Source organism: Pseudoliparis swirei, chromosome 12 (assembly GCF_029220125.1).
Source record: "Pseudoliparis swirei isolate HS2019 ecotype Mariana Trench chromosome 12, NWPU_hadal_v1, whole genome shotgun sequence".
In the NCBI taxonomy this organism is placed as follows: domain Eukaryota; kingdom Metazoa; phylum Chordata; class Actinopteri; order Perciformes; family Liparidae; genus Pseudoliparis; species Pseudoliparis swirei.
In genome coordinates, this window is record NC_079399.1 from 4,184,946 (window position 1) to 4,201,970 (window position 17,025).

General features: G+C 43.4%; 1 protein-coding gene across 1 annotated transcript in view; it reads left to right on the forward strand.

The window, feature by feature from the left end:
- Window positions 1-17,025, forward strand: part of LOC130202605 (1-phosphatidylinositol 4,5-bisphosphate phosphodiesterase beta-1) — a 120,341-nt gene that overhangs the window by 46,516 nt on the left and 56,800 nt on the right. The window contains exons 4-6 of the mRNA XM_056428280.1: window positions 9,440-9,580; window positions 10,069-10,148; window positions 16,548-16,601. Coding sequence (XP_056284255.1) covers window positions 9,440-9,580; window positions 10,069-10,148; window positions 16,548-16,601 — 275 coding nt within the window. The remainder of the gene's footprint in view (window positions 1-9,439; window positions 9,581-10,068; window positions 10,149-16,547; window positions 16,602-17,025) is intronic.

The following is a 17,025-nucleotide window of genomic DNA, read 5'->3' on the forward strand; positions in this document are numbered from 1 at the left end:
TCTCTAAGGACACCCACCATTACCCACAACACGTGTCAAATGCGCGGCCTCATTTGTTGGGCGTCGTGCCCTCAGATAGCAGATTAATATGCGAGTCACATTCCCAGGAATTGAAGTGCAAAAGGACGGCGGCGATGCGGCTGGTCTCCTCCGTAATTATCCTCATGTCCCGCCCTCCGAGCTTTTTATGTTCCCTCTTAATCCGTCCCGGCGGTCCGGCTCCCTAAAAGTCTCGGGTCTGTTTCGGGCCCGTTAACGATGGTATTATCTCGTATTCTCCGGTGTGTCGTCCAGGTGTGAACGTGCAACGTTAAAGACTCGGCCGATAAAAATAAAAATACTATTTCTCGATTGCATCACTGAGTTGCTTTTTTGAAGTTCACTGCAAAACATCCATTTTCTTCACGGCAACAGATGTTGTCCTGGAGACCTTTGAGCTATTGAGTCATTGCGCAATACGTACTGTTTGATACGGGCTTTCAGTCATGAAACATAAAACACTTACTTATACGTCGTAGTAAGCGGTGTGAGTGGGACTCTCGCTCATCACGTATTTATAGTTAATTTCAGCCTCTCCGTGTGAGATTTATTATTCAAGATAAATAATACATTTAAACTCTGCCGCGGTTCTGCATATTTGAAAAACCTCTCTATCTCTCGTCTGGGTCATTTTTTTTAAAGGCGCTCGCCGTGTAACATACGGACATAATTGTTGTGTCTTATCATCTTCAAAACGTACAAAGTTTATTTTCAATACATGAGTGTAAATATGATTTGAGAGATGTTTGTAAGTTTACTGTACAAAAGGCTAAAAAAGGGATTCAAACAAGATGTATTTCTGTTGTAGGAGTCCAATTATGGAATAATGTTGAAATGGATGTAAGAATGGTCAACTCCTTTTTGGTTTTCAAGGGAATTATTTATAAAATAATTCTTGAGAGTTATAAGTGTGATTAAAAACGTATTTATATGGAAGATGTATGTGGAAGTATGTCTATGTATGTGTTTATGCATATGTATATATATATGTATATGTATATATATATATGTATATGTATGTATATATGTATGTATTTATGTGTATGTATATATATTAATATATATATATATATATATTTTTCTTTTCTTTGATATTTTTTTTCTTCTATTTTTTTCTCTCTTTATTTTCTATTAATTTTCTGATTTATTTTATATTAATTTAGGATAGGAATTTATAATCATTTTTTGCTTCTACCTATATCTTTTCACTCTTTCTGTTTTGTATATTATATAGAATAATATTGTATTGTATTTGATTTGATTGACTGAATAAAATACACAACAACAACAAAAGATTAATTTGAAAAATAATTAAAGGTGAAGCATTTTTTAAAAGCATTTCTGACAATTATTAGCATCCCGGCTGGTGGGTGGGTCGAATATCACTTAATCCAGCGGACTGCTGCACCAAGTGGGAGTCAAGTACCTTTTTTTTCTTTTTTTAACCCCGTGTTAACCATAATACAGCAGAAAATACAGTTTGTAATGCGAGCGTGCGGTTTAAGGTCTACATGGACTACATTTAGATTGTATGGACCCGGTGGTCCAGGTGAAATGCTGCCCTCTGTTGGTGAGGAGCGGGTAGTGACACGTTACACATCGCACCTTTTAAAGTTAGTTTTGAACTCGTTCTGTATTTTGGTTTGTAACTATGTTTTTCATATGTTCTTGCCTGTCTTGACCAGGTCACCCTTGAAAAAAGACATTTTTTAATCTCAATAGGCTTAACCTGGTTAAATAAAGGTTTAATAATTGTATGCGTAAACCAGCAGATTCACGAAATACGGTCTCTTTCGGTGTTTTTAAAAATAGATTCAAAGAGTTGGAGGTTCCTCTGCTTGTAGATGTTTTCTTTGACGGAGGTATGTGCTCCTGTGTGAACTGGTGATCTAAAAAAATATATATATATATATTTTATTTTATTTTGTATATTGTCTGTCACTGTTTTATGTTGTATTGTCTGACACTGTGTGTAATGCACTACTGCTGCTGTCAGGACTCTCTTGTAAAGGAGATTTTATATCTCAATGTTGCTTTTCCTGGTTAAATAAATAATACGAATGTAAAAAATATCCGTATTTAGTCATCCGACAGAAGAAGTCCTTGAGAGGTCCTTTAAACAAACAAATAAAACATTGGGATTGGGAGGCGCTCTGCTCTCCTGCGTCCGGCTCTCGTTCCCGTGGCTGTAATAACATATTACATATGACATAACAGCTTTCTGACGACATTTGACAGCAGCTGTTGTCCACTGCCATTTCCTTGAGTTTCTCATGAATATATTGCTCTGCCCCCCCCCCCCCCCCCCGTACTGTAAAGCGATCATTTGTATTCATATACGAGATGAAAAATGTACTTTCTTTGTCCACCGAGCATTATTCCAGCTGTAGTGTGTGTGTGTGTGTGTGTGTGTGTGTGTGTGTGTGTCGTGTTACCAGAACTCTTCATGCTTCTTGGTGCCACTGGAGAAAGAAAAAAAACAAGATTGTCCAATTTCCTCCCGGTTCTTCTGAAGCATTCCTCTCTCTCCGAAGCCCCCCGCGGTGTGGGTGCAGTCAGACTATTTTTCATATATATATATATATATATAAATATTTTATTTATTTTTTTGTCGGAAAGACGTTAGTTTAATATCGCGGGGTTGTCGGAAGAAAAAGAAGTTTTTTTTTTTAAGAAGCGCAATTGTGTCGCTGTTATGAAGTTGACGAGACGTTCTCTTGTACACACACACACACACACACACACACACGTGAATTTCGAAGTGAGGCCAATCCTCCGTGACGACTTCATTCCACTTAAACTCGATTCCTTTCTCATAGTCACGCTTAAATAAGCTGCTTCATAATAATATGTCGTTCTAGTTTAGTGGACTTAATTTGAGTTTGGGGAAACTGAATTTGTCGCATTCCTTGGAAGTCATCGTGGCGTGATGGACGTCCACCATTTTGATTGTTCACGAAAATGAATTTGATTGTTTGCGTAACTGACATTCCCCTAAAAGTGTGTGTGACGCTCGGCACAAGTTACGATGCGCTGGCATTTTGGAAATGGCGTGATATCTGCCCTCCGTCTGTCCGCTGCATGTGTTACCGCTTCGGGGTGGGGGGGGGGGGGGGGGGGGGTAATGGAGCGAATGCCTTCAGAGCTCCCCCCCTCCTCCTCCTCAAGATGCACGGGCGCCGCCGGCCGCTGAGGAGGTCTAACGGTTTTAAATCGCTGCCGGTTTGTCCCGTTTTGTCCCGTGTCCTTGAACTCGTCATCGATTGGACGGTTGCCAATAAGCATGGCAGCCAGATGGCTTACAGAAAAAATAAGTCGAATTTTAAGTAGTCAGCGTCATTTTGGCTCACTCAACCTCTCACCAACTCTTTTTTTTCTTTTTTTCTGAGATGTGTGTTTCTTTTGGCTTTAGTTATAGCTCCCCACACACACACACACACACACACACACACACACGACTACACGCACACACACATGAATCCAAACGTGCGCACACTTGGTGACCGGTCGGTGACGCGTAGCCGATGACGGCCGACTGATGAAGCGCCGACCTTTTTCCTCCCCGGCCTCGTGGGCAATTCTCCGCCTCACGGAACTGTGGCGGTTTTCGGCGTCCGCACCGACACCTGAGCGCTCCGAGTGAACGACGACGGCGCGGGAGGAATAATAATGGAGCGAAAAAGAGGAGTGAGTACAAAGAGCTTCACACGGAGAAAGGAAGCCCCCCACACACACACCTCCCATCTCCTGCTCCACGTTCTCTGATCTCGTTTACAACGCCGCCGCTCCGTACGCGCTTTCTGTAGCCAGAAGAAGAAATGAGCGAGGCGGCTTCCGAAGCCGAGGATGTTTAAAATATAACGGGAGCAGACAGCCCCCCCCCTCCCCCCCCTCCCTGCAGGATTTACGTCTTGCCGTGTGTCATCTGGTATCGAAAAACTAGTGAAAAATGAAACAATATCAGACAAAATGTTACACGACACGAGCAAGAAATAACCAAACTGAGTCAGAGGAAGTAAGAAAAGAAAAGAAGAGAGTTCAACTTTGAATTAGACGATATCAAACGGACTATAATCAATATCTAGATGTGGAGGCGAACGTCAGAACAGATATTTAAAGGTCGTCGACTCCCATCCGAAGGAGCCTGAACACAACATTGTTTACCAACTTCTTGGGTCAACGAAGTTGTGTTCAGGCTCGGGGAGGGGTCAGCGTAAATGTGTGTCTTGAAACCATGTGATCAAATTCCTCCTGTAGCTTCACAATAGAACATCAGGATAGACCTCTCGCCCCGGAATGGAGCGGCCCGCATCCACGCCTGCCGCCTTGCATGCTGGGAAAAACCTTACCCCCCCCCCCCCCTGGCCTTGTGACTTCCTGTTCAGTACATGCAGCTCCTGGTTGACGAGTCATGTGGGATCACTCGGCCGTCCCTTCCTTCACTTTTCACTTCTGCTCCCGGCTAACGGGAAGAAAAAAAACCTCTTCCAGACGCGCTGAGAGGACGGAGGGGAAGTAGAGCGCGTCCTCGCGGGCTGACTCCTATTTCCTCCGCTGACTCCTATTTCCTCCGCTGCTTCACGCCCCCTGGATCTAACAGACATCACGTTGTCAACGTTTGAGACCCGGGATCCAGGGGATCCGATCAAAGAGGAACGAGGAACAAATATGAGTTTCTAAAAGGGACAATTCACCACTAAAATACATCATTTTGGTTCCTTTATGAAACAGGTCTGTGGACGGCCATGATTCATCATTATATTGGAGAGAAGACCTCCAAAACTAGGCATCTCCAACCAAAATAACCTAGTTTGATTAATAGGTAAGAGGTAAAAGAATTATATTTATATATCTATATTTACATATATATAGTTTGGGGTGCACTGTCCCTTTAAGGTGCAGTGCGGCACATCATTTGCAGAGCAAACACACGCTCTGATGCCGTGTGTTGTTTACTTTGTGTCCGTGTGTTGAGCAATACGGCGTCTACATTCCCGTGCACGGCTTGCGGGCGATAACGATTAATGTTCCGGCGCCTCCCCCGTCTGCGTTCGCCGTGATGAACGCCGATGTTTAAAACGTGCTCTGCAGACGCAGCGTGACCCTCTTCAAATGAATAAATGACTGCACGGAGAGGCCAGGAGGGGGAGGCGGCTTAGGATTAGCCCTGAGGGCGAGACGCTCCGGAGACTCTGGGGACTCACAATGGCAGATAAACAAGAGCAACCACACACACACACACACACTCACTAAACCCTTGTCACAGCGCCACGCGGCTAATGTGAATACCGATGTGAAGTTGAATAAAAGTAAAGATGATGATGATGATGATGATGATGATGATGGTATTCGGCTGTTTACGCCGGGCCTCCAAATGCTAAATGCCACGCTTGTCTAAAATCGTACAATATTTAAAATCGAAGGTGAAGCTTGGCGCTCCTCCAACAGCTCGCTTTCACGAGTGCAATTTTTTTTTTAAATGCCGCGTGACAGACGGCGTGCAGGCGTCCTCCAGATGCCGACCGAAGGTGGCTTTTTTTCTTTCTGGTGTTTTATTTTTTTTCATATCGAGCGCCTCTGTGTGACCTGGACCCGAGAAGAGGAAGAAGAGTCATTGATTCGTTCACCGCTCGCTTATTGAAGCGGCTGACATCGAATTACTCGTCAACTCGTCTGAATTTTTTATTGTTTAACGCTTCAGAATAATAAAAACACGACTTCCTTTCACGAGGCGTCGTCTTCTCTTTGAAAAGGAAATCTCTATTTCGGTCCTGGCATCCGTGGCGAGCGCGTGTGTGTAGGTATTCGTCATCAATCATTCATATTGACATTTCCTTTGATGTCGCGTCTCGTCCCACCCACGGGCGTGCGCCCACACGTGTGACGCCGTGTGTGTGTGTGTGTGTGTGTGTGTGTGTCGACGGGCCCGGACACGTGGGCGTCGCTGCAGGTGTACCGAGGCGCCGGGGACAGGAAGAGGAGCTTCGCCTGAACGCTAAGTGACTGCGAAGAGCGGCGGCGCCGACACACTGCAGCTGCTGACACGCCCGGATGAGCACACACACACACACACACACACACACATTCACACAAGACTGAAATGTCCTCTTGCTTCAACAGCGCCAGCGTCCCCAAATTCACATCCAGCTTTGAGGCTTATTTTCCCATCTTTGTGGGGACCGGGGTCGTCAGGCGGGCCTCCAAAAAGCTCCCACAATGCACCAGCGAAAATTGCATTCCACTCACATGGCTGAGCCCCTCCTCTCTTTCTCACGGCTCTGCTTCTTTTTCTTTTCATTCCCCCTCCTCCTTCCTCCCCCTCCTCCTTCCTCCTCCTCCTCCTCCTCCTCCGGGTCCCTCGCTCCAACACACCCGCCCGTGTCCCTCACCGGTCGGTGTGCTGTGACCGCCTGCAGCTCAGCTGACCCCAGATCAGTCCTGTGTGCTGCCAGGAAGAGATGAGCTCTGCACCGCGGAGTCACATCAGCACCGAGCGGCGCCGACCCGCCGGAGCGCCGCGATGAATGAAGTATGCATATCTCGCCGTCTGCTCTCAGGAGCCTTTCAACTTCAACTTCTGCCAAAGGGCGTCCCTCAAAGCTTTACGGGGCGGCGTGTGTTTCAGCAAATTAAAAGTGGCTTTTATTTTTATTTTTATTTTTATACACGCTTTGATTGATGGGGCTGGTTACGTAAGTGGAGGCTGATGGAGGCTCCACTCAAACCACTCGGGGGTCAATTGATCGGGAGGTAGAGCCCGGCTTCAATCAAGGTTAGAGTTCTAACCTTACACATTATATATATATATATATATGTATATATATGCACATATATATATACACACATATATATATATGTGTATATATATGCACATATATATATACATATATCTATATATGTATATATATATACACCCGCAAATATATATATATATATTATATATATATAAACATATATATATACACCCACATATATATATACACGCAAATATATATATATTATCTATATATAAACATATATATATATTCACCCACATATATATATACACGCAAATATATATATATATAAACATATATATATATACACACATATATATATATATAAACATATACATATATATACACCCGTATATACATATATATACACATACATATTTATACATATATGTATATATACTTATATACATATATATATATATGTATACACATACATATATGTATGTTTATATACATATGTATATATATACATATCTATATATACACATATATATAGATAACACCGTCATTTAGTGTTGCTCTGCGCTCCATGTGGAGTTATGTGCTGCCACATTAATCTGTCCCAGGGCAGCGATGCGTTGCCTCAGATATCATAGCGGTCACAGCGTGTGACCGGGGGAGGTGGGGGAGGTGGGGGAGATGGATGACGTGGGGGAGGTGGGGGAGATGGAGGAGGTGGGGGAGGTGGTGGACGTTTGGGAGGTGGGAGACGTGGGGGAGGTGGGGGAGGTGGTGGACGTGGGGGAGATGGAGGACGTGGGGGAGGTGGGGGACGAGCAGAGGACGTTTACACAAAGCTCTTCGTCTGATTGGTTGAATTAGTGCGAGCTCGTTTGCTTTCACTGCAAAATCCTTTACAGGCCTTTTTGTTGTCGCCGTGTTAATTAAGCCAGAAGAAGAAAAGCTCTTTGTAGGCAGCGAGAGACGAGAAGGAGAGAAACAGGTCGTTGTGTTCCTCTCCGGCGCCACGGAGGAGACTTCATTCATTTTATTTCGTACACGATGTGGACTAAAGATGCTTAAATGTGCCTTTTTTTCTAAGACAGGTTTACCAGAGACAGTAAAGCCCTGTTCTGTCTCCTCTGTGTCTTCTCTGTCTTGATTGGTTAATTCCCTTCACCTGCCCTCAGCCACTCCTCTCCCTCCTTGATTGGTTAACTACCTTCACCTGCCGTCAGCCACTCCTCTCCCTCCTTGATTGGTTAATTACCTTCACCTGCCGTCAGCCACTCCTCTCCCTCCTTGATTGCATCATGTCATACACCTGTGTGTTTCCCCCTATATATTGTGCCAGTCTTTCCTGTGTCTCCTGTCGGTTTGTTGTCTATCGCGTAGTGTTTCGATGTCTCACTCTCAGTCTTTGTTACCGTGGTGATTTCTAGTGTTTTTATAGACGCTTTCAAGCCAGAGTTTTTATTTTTTACCTTTTTGCGAAGTAAAGGGTTTTTTGTTTCACTCAAACCTGGAGTCCAGCCTGTCTCTGCACCTGAGCCTCACCCTGTGACAGAGACCGGTTTACCCCAAACAGGTTTACGCCAGACAAGTTAACCCCAGACAGGTTTACCTTCTCCGAACACACAAATCTTTTCCCCAGTTGTTGTTCTTCCTGCCACCGTCTGGTTATTCACACCAGACACAAACAGACTCATTTAATCTGGAATTAAAGTTGCATTAAATTAAAATATGAAAATTGCCTCGCTCGAGGTGGAGATAATACCCTCTGATGAATCAGCCGTATTTGTTAAACGCCTCCACCAGCAGACAGAGCATCAACACAGAGAGATCTCCTGAGTGAAATTAATTCACTCATTTAAGTCGTCGCCGTGCGTGAAGGCTGCTCGTCCTGGTGGTTGAACTGGGAACTGAACAACCACGAAAAATCCCCTCCGGCTTCTTAACGGCCTTCTGCGTCGACATTTTCTTCCAGAAAGCTCCCCGGTGTCATTCCTTCAGCATCGGTTCAAAGCTCCAGCACTTGAAGTGTCTCCCATCTCCCAACTTGTTCACGCCGCCTGCCTCAGGCGAGCCGACCTCTCATTAATCGCACCAATCATCTCGGCAGACCAGGTGCAAGCTCCCGGAGACGGGCAGGTGTGGCGGCGGTGCATTCAGAGGTCAATCTTCCTTTTCTCTCACTTCACTTGAGAAACAGACATTTTTTATGTCATTTGTCCTATTTTTTTGTGTGGCCTGGTTTTTTGGACGCGGGCTCAGCTGAACCGTGGTCATTATTCAACTACACTGTCATATCCATTAAATGTGTTGTAACGCTGTAATGCTGTTCATCTGGTCACATGACATATATTCTTCTGTCCATCCTGGAGAGGGATCCTACTCCGTTTCTTCCCTTTTTCCCCCCCGTGATGTTTTTCTCTATTTCTCGGGTAGTTTTTCCTGATCCGATGAGAGGTCAAAGGTCAGGGATGTCGTACGTGTACAGATTGCAAAGCCCTCTGAGGCAATATTGGGCTATATAAAATAAAGTGAAGTGAATTGTCCATTGCTGTGAAGCTTGTGTGTGAACTTTGTGGGGGTGCTTACCGGAGGAGCTTCTCGTGACATAAATAAAAACTGATTTTTAATATGAAAATTAACCTTTTGTCCTGTTTTTTTTTCGTACTCAGGAGGCCAAGCTGCGCGAGCTGCTGGATGTCAGCACGCTGGCGGGGAAGATGGAGAACCGGATGCTGACGGTGGTGAGCGGCCTCGACATGGTCAACATCACCTACCTGAACTTCATGGCCTTCCAGGAGGAGACGGCGAAGGTGAATATTCTGCACGGGGGAGGGGAATGTGTTTGGAATTTTAAAAAAGTTGCCATTATATATATATATATATATAATAAATAAATAAATATATACATTTATATATATATATTTATATATACTTATTTATTTTTATATATTTATATATATTTATTTATATACTTGTATGTGTGTATATATATTTATATTTATATGTATATGTATTTTTATATTTACTCATTTATATTTTAATATATTTATATATACTGTATATATATATATATTTAATATTATATATATATTTATATGTATATATATTTATATATATATTTATATGTATATATATTTTTATATTTACTCATTTTTATTTTTATATATTTAGATTTATATATACTGTATATGTATATATATAGGTTTTTTGATGGAGGCACATCATTATTTCTGTTGGGTTTAACTACATGGACCACTGCGTTCCCACCTCTCAGCACGTTGTATTTCTCCTCCTGCAGGAGTGGGCGGAGGAGCTGTTCAACCTGGCATCCAACCTCTTGGTCCAGAACATGTCCAGAGAGGACTGCCTGGAGAAAGCGTACGGCGCCCGCACTCACACTAACACATGTGAAATCCCCAAAACGATGATGAAAATGAGTTCTTCTCGAAAAAGAAAATGAGATAGAAAATGTCAGTCATCCCATTTACATCAAACAGAAACCGCATGAGGGGAAAGAAAATGAGGCATCTTGAGTAAAAGACACATGCAACATAAAGCGTGTTAACTTAGATATTTGTAACTCGTGCAGAGCGTGCAGTAAAACATCTCAAATCCTGCAGCACACACACACACACACATACACACACACACAGACACACACACACACACACAGCCACCTTCATGCACACACCGAGGTGGGCTGCACACACACACACACAGGAGGTTGCTCTTCACAGCTCCCACAAGGCAGCCTGGGGGTTTGAGTTTGTAAAGGTCATCTCACCTCCCACTGATGGGGGAGAGAAAACAGACAGGAAGGAGGAAGGAGGATAAATAAAACAGCGGAGAAATATGTATACATGTGTGAACCTGGTTCATAAAGAAGCCTTATATATAGACAGTATGTATTTTTTGACTCCACCTCAATTTCAGGTCAGCGACTCGGCCTCCTCAAGGATCTGACATCATGTCATTAATGGAGCAGGAATATATATATATATATATATATATATATACATATATATATATACATATAAAAAAGAATATATTTATTTATTTAGATATATACAGTGTATATATATATATATATTTAAAAAAGTATAAATATATATATATAACTATAAATAATATATCTATACATTTTTATATATATATATGTATAAATATAAAAAAGAATATATTTATTTATATATATATATACAGTATATATATATATATAAAGTAGAAATATATATATATATAACTATACATAATATATATACATTTTTGTTATATATATATATATATTAAAAAGTATAAATATATATATAACTATAAATAATATATCTATACATTTTTGTATATATATATACAGTATATATATGCATAAATATAAAAAAGAATATATTTATTTATATATATATATACAGTATATATATATATATATATATATATATATATATATATATTCCTGCTGCATTGATGACATGATGACAGATCCTCGAGGAGGCCGAGTCGCTGACCTGAATTTGAGGTGCAGTCAAACATGTTAAACAGGAGGCCCCGCCCCTTATTGGCTGCGGACTCGTTCCACAAATCGCCCCGAGATTCATCAATGTCCCCCTTTTGTTCTGCGAGGTCGTCATCATCAATCGGCCTCACGCCACCTCTGATGCAGTGTGATAATAACTGAGTCCAGAGGCCGACAGCTCCGCGTTTTCATTTATCTGATGGGAAAACACACACACACACACACACACGCTGACCTATGGCTCACAGCTGATGTGCTCCAGCGTGCGGTGACTGAGCGAAGCGTTAAAAAGAGATGAATCTGCCTGCGACCGCATTGAGAGAATGTACGCCGGCGACAACTCCCCAGCTGTCTTGATGTTTATCAGCGACCAGGAGCCATTAACATCGCACGCCTCGGGACTCTGATTGACTTATGAGACAATAAAAGTTTGCCGTCGACCACAAAGTAAACAAGAGAGATGAATACAATTGAACAGGGCAGCTCGTCTCTCTCGGCAGCAGCAGTGTGCGGAGCACAAGTTCCCAGGAAGCACGACTGCTGGCTGCAGGATGTTCCCTTCAGATCACTTCCAGCAGCCGTTATGCTCTATGCTCTATGCTCTATGCTCTATGCTCAATGTTCAATGCTCTATGCTTTATGCTCTATGCTTTATGCTTCATGCTCAATTCAGTTTATTTGTGGAGGCCAATTTCACAAATTACAAATTTGTCCCGGAGTGCTTTACAATCTGTACATTTAGACATCCCTGACCTTTAACCTCACATCGGATCAGGAACAACTCTCAAATAACCCTTCAGGGGGGAAAAGGGAAGAAACCTTCAGGAGAGAACAGAGGAGGATCCCTCTCCAGGATGGACAGGTGCAATTACATGTATCTAGCATTGTATTCAGATATTTCACTGCTTTTGTGAACCTATGACCTTTGGTAAACCAATTTCAAACACCAAAACAGTTCGTCCACATGAGTAAAGGTGTGTTTTCAGAAGAGATATGAATAATTTTTAAAAATCGAACTTCAATTGTCAGCTTTAGGGTCATATTTTCTCGAGTAAAGCGCTGTCAGTCTGTTTGTGACGGGTTCATACACATGCTGACCAGATGACGCCACACATCGCCCTCAATTTAAAGACCCCTTTCTAGTTTCTGCTGCAGGCAGGATATTTAATACAGTCTCTCTCAGGACAATCCGTCCATTATTTTGCGGGGTTTAAAACAATTAGAAATTATTGAGCTTGAGTATTTTGTTGGGTAATACTTTGTTTTGAATGTTGAAAGTGATTCCATTGATCTCTTTCCAGTAAATGTTGATTACTTTAACTTTGCACCTTAAATTGAAATGTATAAAAAACAGATGCAATCTCCAGGTTTAATAAATTACATTGCGTGTCCAACAGCTCCTGGCCCGGCCCCTCTGTCACATTTTAGAACCGATTGTGGCCCGCGAGTCAAAAAGTTTGCCCACCCCTGCTCTATGCTCTATGCTTTATGCTCTATGCTTTATGCTCTATGCTTTATGCTTTATGCTCTATGCTTTATTCAATTCAATTCAATTCAGTTTATTTGTATAGCCCAATTTCACAAATTACAAATTTGTCTCGGAGTGCTTTACAATCTGTACACATAGACATCCCTGCCCCAAAACCTCACATCGGACCAGGAAAAACTCCCAAATAACCCTTCAGGGGAAAAAGGGAAGAAACCTGGAGGAGAGCAACAGAGGAGGATCCCTCTCCTAGGATGGACAGATGCAATAGATGTAATGTGTACAGAAGGACAGATTTAGAGTTAAAATACATTCAATGAATATGACAGAGTGTATGAATAGTTCATAGTAGGCATATTCCACGATGGAGACCTCCACGATCCATCAGGCAGATGGCGGTGGGGAGGAGGAGTGGCGGAGTCTCAACAGGACAGTGGCGTAGTCATGAGCAGGAATTCCACGACCCAGACGATCCATCAGGCAGATAGGATCTATGCCGTCTCATAGGGTCCGATGACCCCATGAGACGTAAAGTCAAAAGGACTTCCGGGAGAAAGCAGAGTTAGTAACGTGTGATTGAGAGATGAAAATTCATCCTTAAGGAGAGAAAAAGAGGAGATAGGTACTCAGTGCATCCTAAAACGTCCCCGCAGCTATAAGCCTATAGCAGCATATCAAGGGGCTGGACCAGGGCAAACCTGATTCAGCCCTAACTATAAGCTCTGTCAAAGAGGAAGGTCTTAAGTCTACTCTTAAACGAGGTGACTGTGTCTGCCTCCCGGACTGAAATTGGAAGCTGGTTCCATAAAGAGGAGCTTGATAACCAAAGGCTCTGGCTCCCATTCTACTTTTTAAGACTCTAGGAACTACAAGTAGTCCGCATTTAGTGAGCGTAGCTCTCTAGTGGGGCAATATGGTACGACAAGCTCCTTAAGATATGATGGAGCATCACCAATCAAGGCTTTGTAGGTTAAGAGAAGAATTTTAAAAGTGATTCTTGATTTTACTGGGAGCCAGTGCAGAGCAGCTAGTGCAGGAGTGATGTGATCTCTTTTCTTAGTTTTAGTGAGAACACGAGCTGCAGCATTCTGGATCAACTGAGGGACCTAAGAGATTTATTAGAGCAGCCTGCTAATAAGGAGTTGCAGTAATCCAGTCTCAAGTAACGAAGCGTGAACCAATTTGTCTGCATCTTTTGAGACAAGATGTGCCTGATTTTTGAAATATTACGTAGATGAAAGAATGCAGTCCTTGAGATTTGCTTTACGTGGGAGTTAAAGGACAAGTCCCGATCAAAGATAACGCCAAGATTCTTTACAGTGGTGTTGGATGCCAGGGCAATGCCGTCTACAGAATCCACATCACCAGATAATTGATCTCTGAGGTGCTCAGGGCCGATTAAAATTACTTCGGTTTTGTCTGAGTTTAACATCAAGAAGTTGCAGGTCATCCATGTTTTTATGTCTTTAAGACATGCTTGAATTTTACAGAGTTGGTTGCTCTCCTCTGGTTTTATCGATAAATATAGTTGAGTGTCATCTGCATAACAATGAAAGTTTATGGAGTGTTTCCTGATAATATTGCCCAAAGGAAGCATGTATAAGGTAAATAAAATTGGTCCAAGCACAGAACCTTGTGGAACTCCGTGATTAACGTTGGTGGTTATCGAGGCGTCATCGTTTACAAATACAAACTGAGATCGATCTGATAAATAGGATTTAAACCAAATTAGTGCCGTGCCTGAAATGCCAATCGACTGCTCCAGTCTCTGTAACAGGATGTCATGGTCAATGGTGTCGAATGCAGCACTAAGGTCTAACAAGACCAGGACAGAGAGGAGTCCTTTATCTGCTGCCATTAAGAGGTCATTTGTAATTTTCACCAGTGCCGTCTCGGTGCTGTGGTGTTTTCTAAATCCTGATTGAAATTTCTCAAATAAACTATTATGATGTAGAAAGTCGCACAACTGATTTGCGACCACTTTCTCAAGGATCTTGGAGAGGAAGGGGAGGTTAGAGATCGGTCTGTAGTTAGCCAATACCTCTGGATCCAGAGTGGGCTTCTTCAGGAGAGGTTTAATATGCTCTATGCTTTATGCTTTATGCTCTATGCTTTATGCTTCATGCTCTATGCTTTATGCTTTATGCTCTATGCTTTATGCTTTATGCTCTATGCTTCATGCTCTATGCTCTATGCTTTATGCTCTATGCTTTATGCTCTATGCTCTATGCTTTATGCTTTATGCTTCATGCTCTATGCTTTATGCTCTATGCTCTATGCTTTATGCTTTATGCTCTATGCTCTATGCTCTATGCTTTATGCTCTATGCTCTATGCTTCATGCTCTATGATCTATGCTCTATGCTTTATGCTCTATGCTTCATGCTCTATGCTACATGCTCTATGCTCTATGCTTCATGCTCTATGCTACATGCTCTATGCTACATGCTTCATGCTCTATGCTTCATGCTCTATGCTTTATGCTTTATGCTCTATGCTTTATGCTCTATGCTCTATGCTTTATGCTCTATGCTTCATGCTCTATGATCTATGCTCTATGCTTTATGCTCTATGCTTTATGCTCTATGCTTTATGCTCTATGCTTTATGCTCTATGCTCTATGCTCTATGCTCTATGCTTTATGCTTTATGCTCTATGCTCTATGCTTTCTGCTTTATGCTTTACGACGGGATGACCTGTCTTTGCTTTGTGTTTTTTTTTTAAGTTCTTGCAGTTCGTCCCATTACCGTAAAAAAAAAAGGAAGAAGCAAACTGTCTGTTAGAAATAGGTCTTTTTGTAACTGCAGGTGGATTAAAAATAAGGGGATGGCGGAGAGAGAGAGGGAGAGAAAGGAGAAGGAAAGTGAGAGAAGGAAAGTGAGAGAGACAGAGACACGGGATCTAGTGTTCCTGTCCTGATGAATAATCCAGGAAGTTGTAAGGAAGACGAGAAACACGCTGCTCCTTCCTTCCTCTCCTTCCTTCAGATAGCAGACCGTCGACTGGGCCTCCCTCTGCCCCCCCCCCCGTAACCATTACAGTCACCGCTGACTTTGCCCGTGGCAGCTCAGCCATGCCCTGTGAAGTGGACGCTGTAATGCAGGGCTCTCAAGTCTCACGCATTGAGCGTGAGACTCACGCATTTCGGTCTTAACTCACGCACTCCCGCCACACATCGAATTCCTCACGCTGAAAAAACCTCTCGGCTATTTAATGCTTGAATGCAGGGGTGCTCAATACGCCGATCGATTGTTCCGCTGCAGAGCTCCGACGCCGGTCTGCGCGCATTAGGATGGAGCAAAAAAATAGTCACTAGCACCCCCCCCCCCCCGGTCAACAACTCTTTTCGGCTCGATGCCGGCGCGCGCAACGGTCAGCTGTATCGGGTGCTGATGGAAATCTCACGCTTGCCTGTCTTCAAAACTTGAGAGCCCTGGTAATGGATATTAATTATTAGCCAGCAGCCACTTAAAGCTCGGCCTGAAGTGACGGCTCCTGTTGCAGCGAGGCTATTTATAGATGCTGATGCTGCCGCTGCCGCTACGACTGCTGCCGCTGCCGCTACCACCACTACTGCTGCCGCTACCGCCGATGTCGCCACTGCTGCTGCATGACTCTGTTCTGCCGATGCGACACTTCCGCGGTTTAGCCGATCAAACCCGTCCTCCTATAAACACGGGGCCCCAGAATATCTCCCCCCCCCCCCCCACACGTGCACAGAGAAAGTCAAATGTGAGCAAGTGCATTACTCAGACAAATTGTGTTGTTTGTGTCCGATGCAGATACACTCGGCTGAAGCTGCAGCTCAACCCCGAGGGCCGAATCCCCGTCAAGAAGTAAGTCCGCTCCTCCTCCTCCTCCTCCTCCCTGATCAATGCGTAGGGCTTCCTCTGCCTTCTCTCGTTAATGCGATCAGTTGAGCTTTTTCAGGCCGGGCGACAGTGAACTTCTGAGATAAGCTTCGCTCCGAAGAGCCGCGGAGGAAAAACAAGCGTCGCCACCGGGGAGGCGGAGAAACACACACACACACACACACACACACACACACACACACACACACACACAGACACACACACACACACACACACACACACACACACACACACACACACACACACACACACACACGTTGCCGTTTAGGGAATCGACCTCCCGGCTGAGAGGACATGTCGGCTCGACTAATGTCAGCTTGACTCCGCTCCCCCCAATGAGCGTACAGTATATACAGGAACACCTCCGCGCGACGGAAACAGAGCCGAG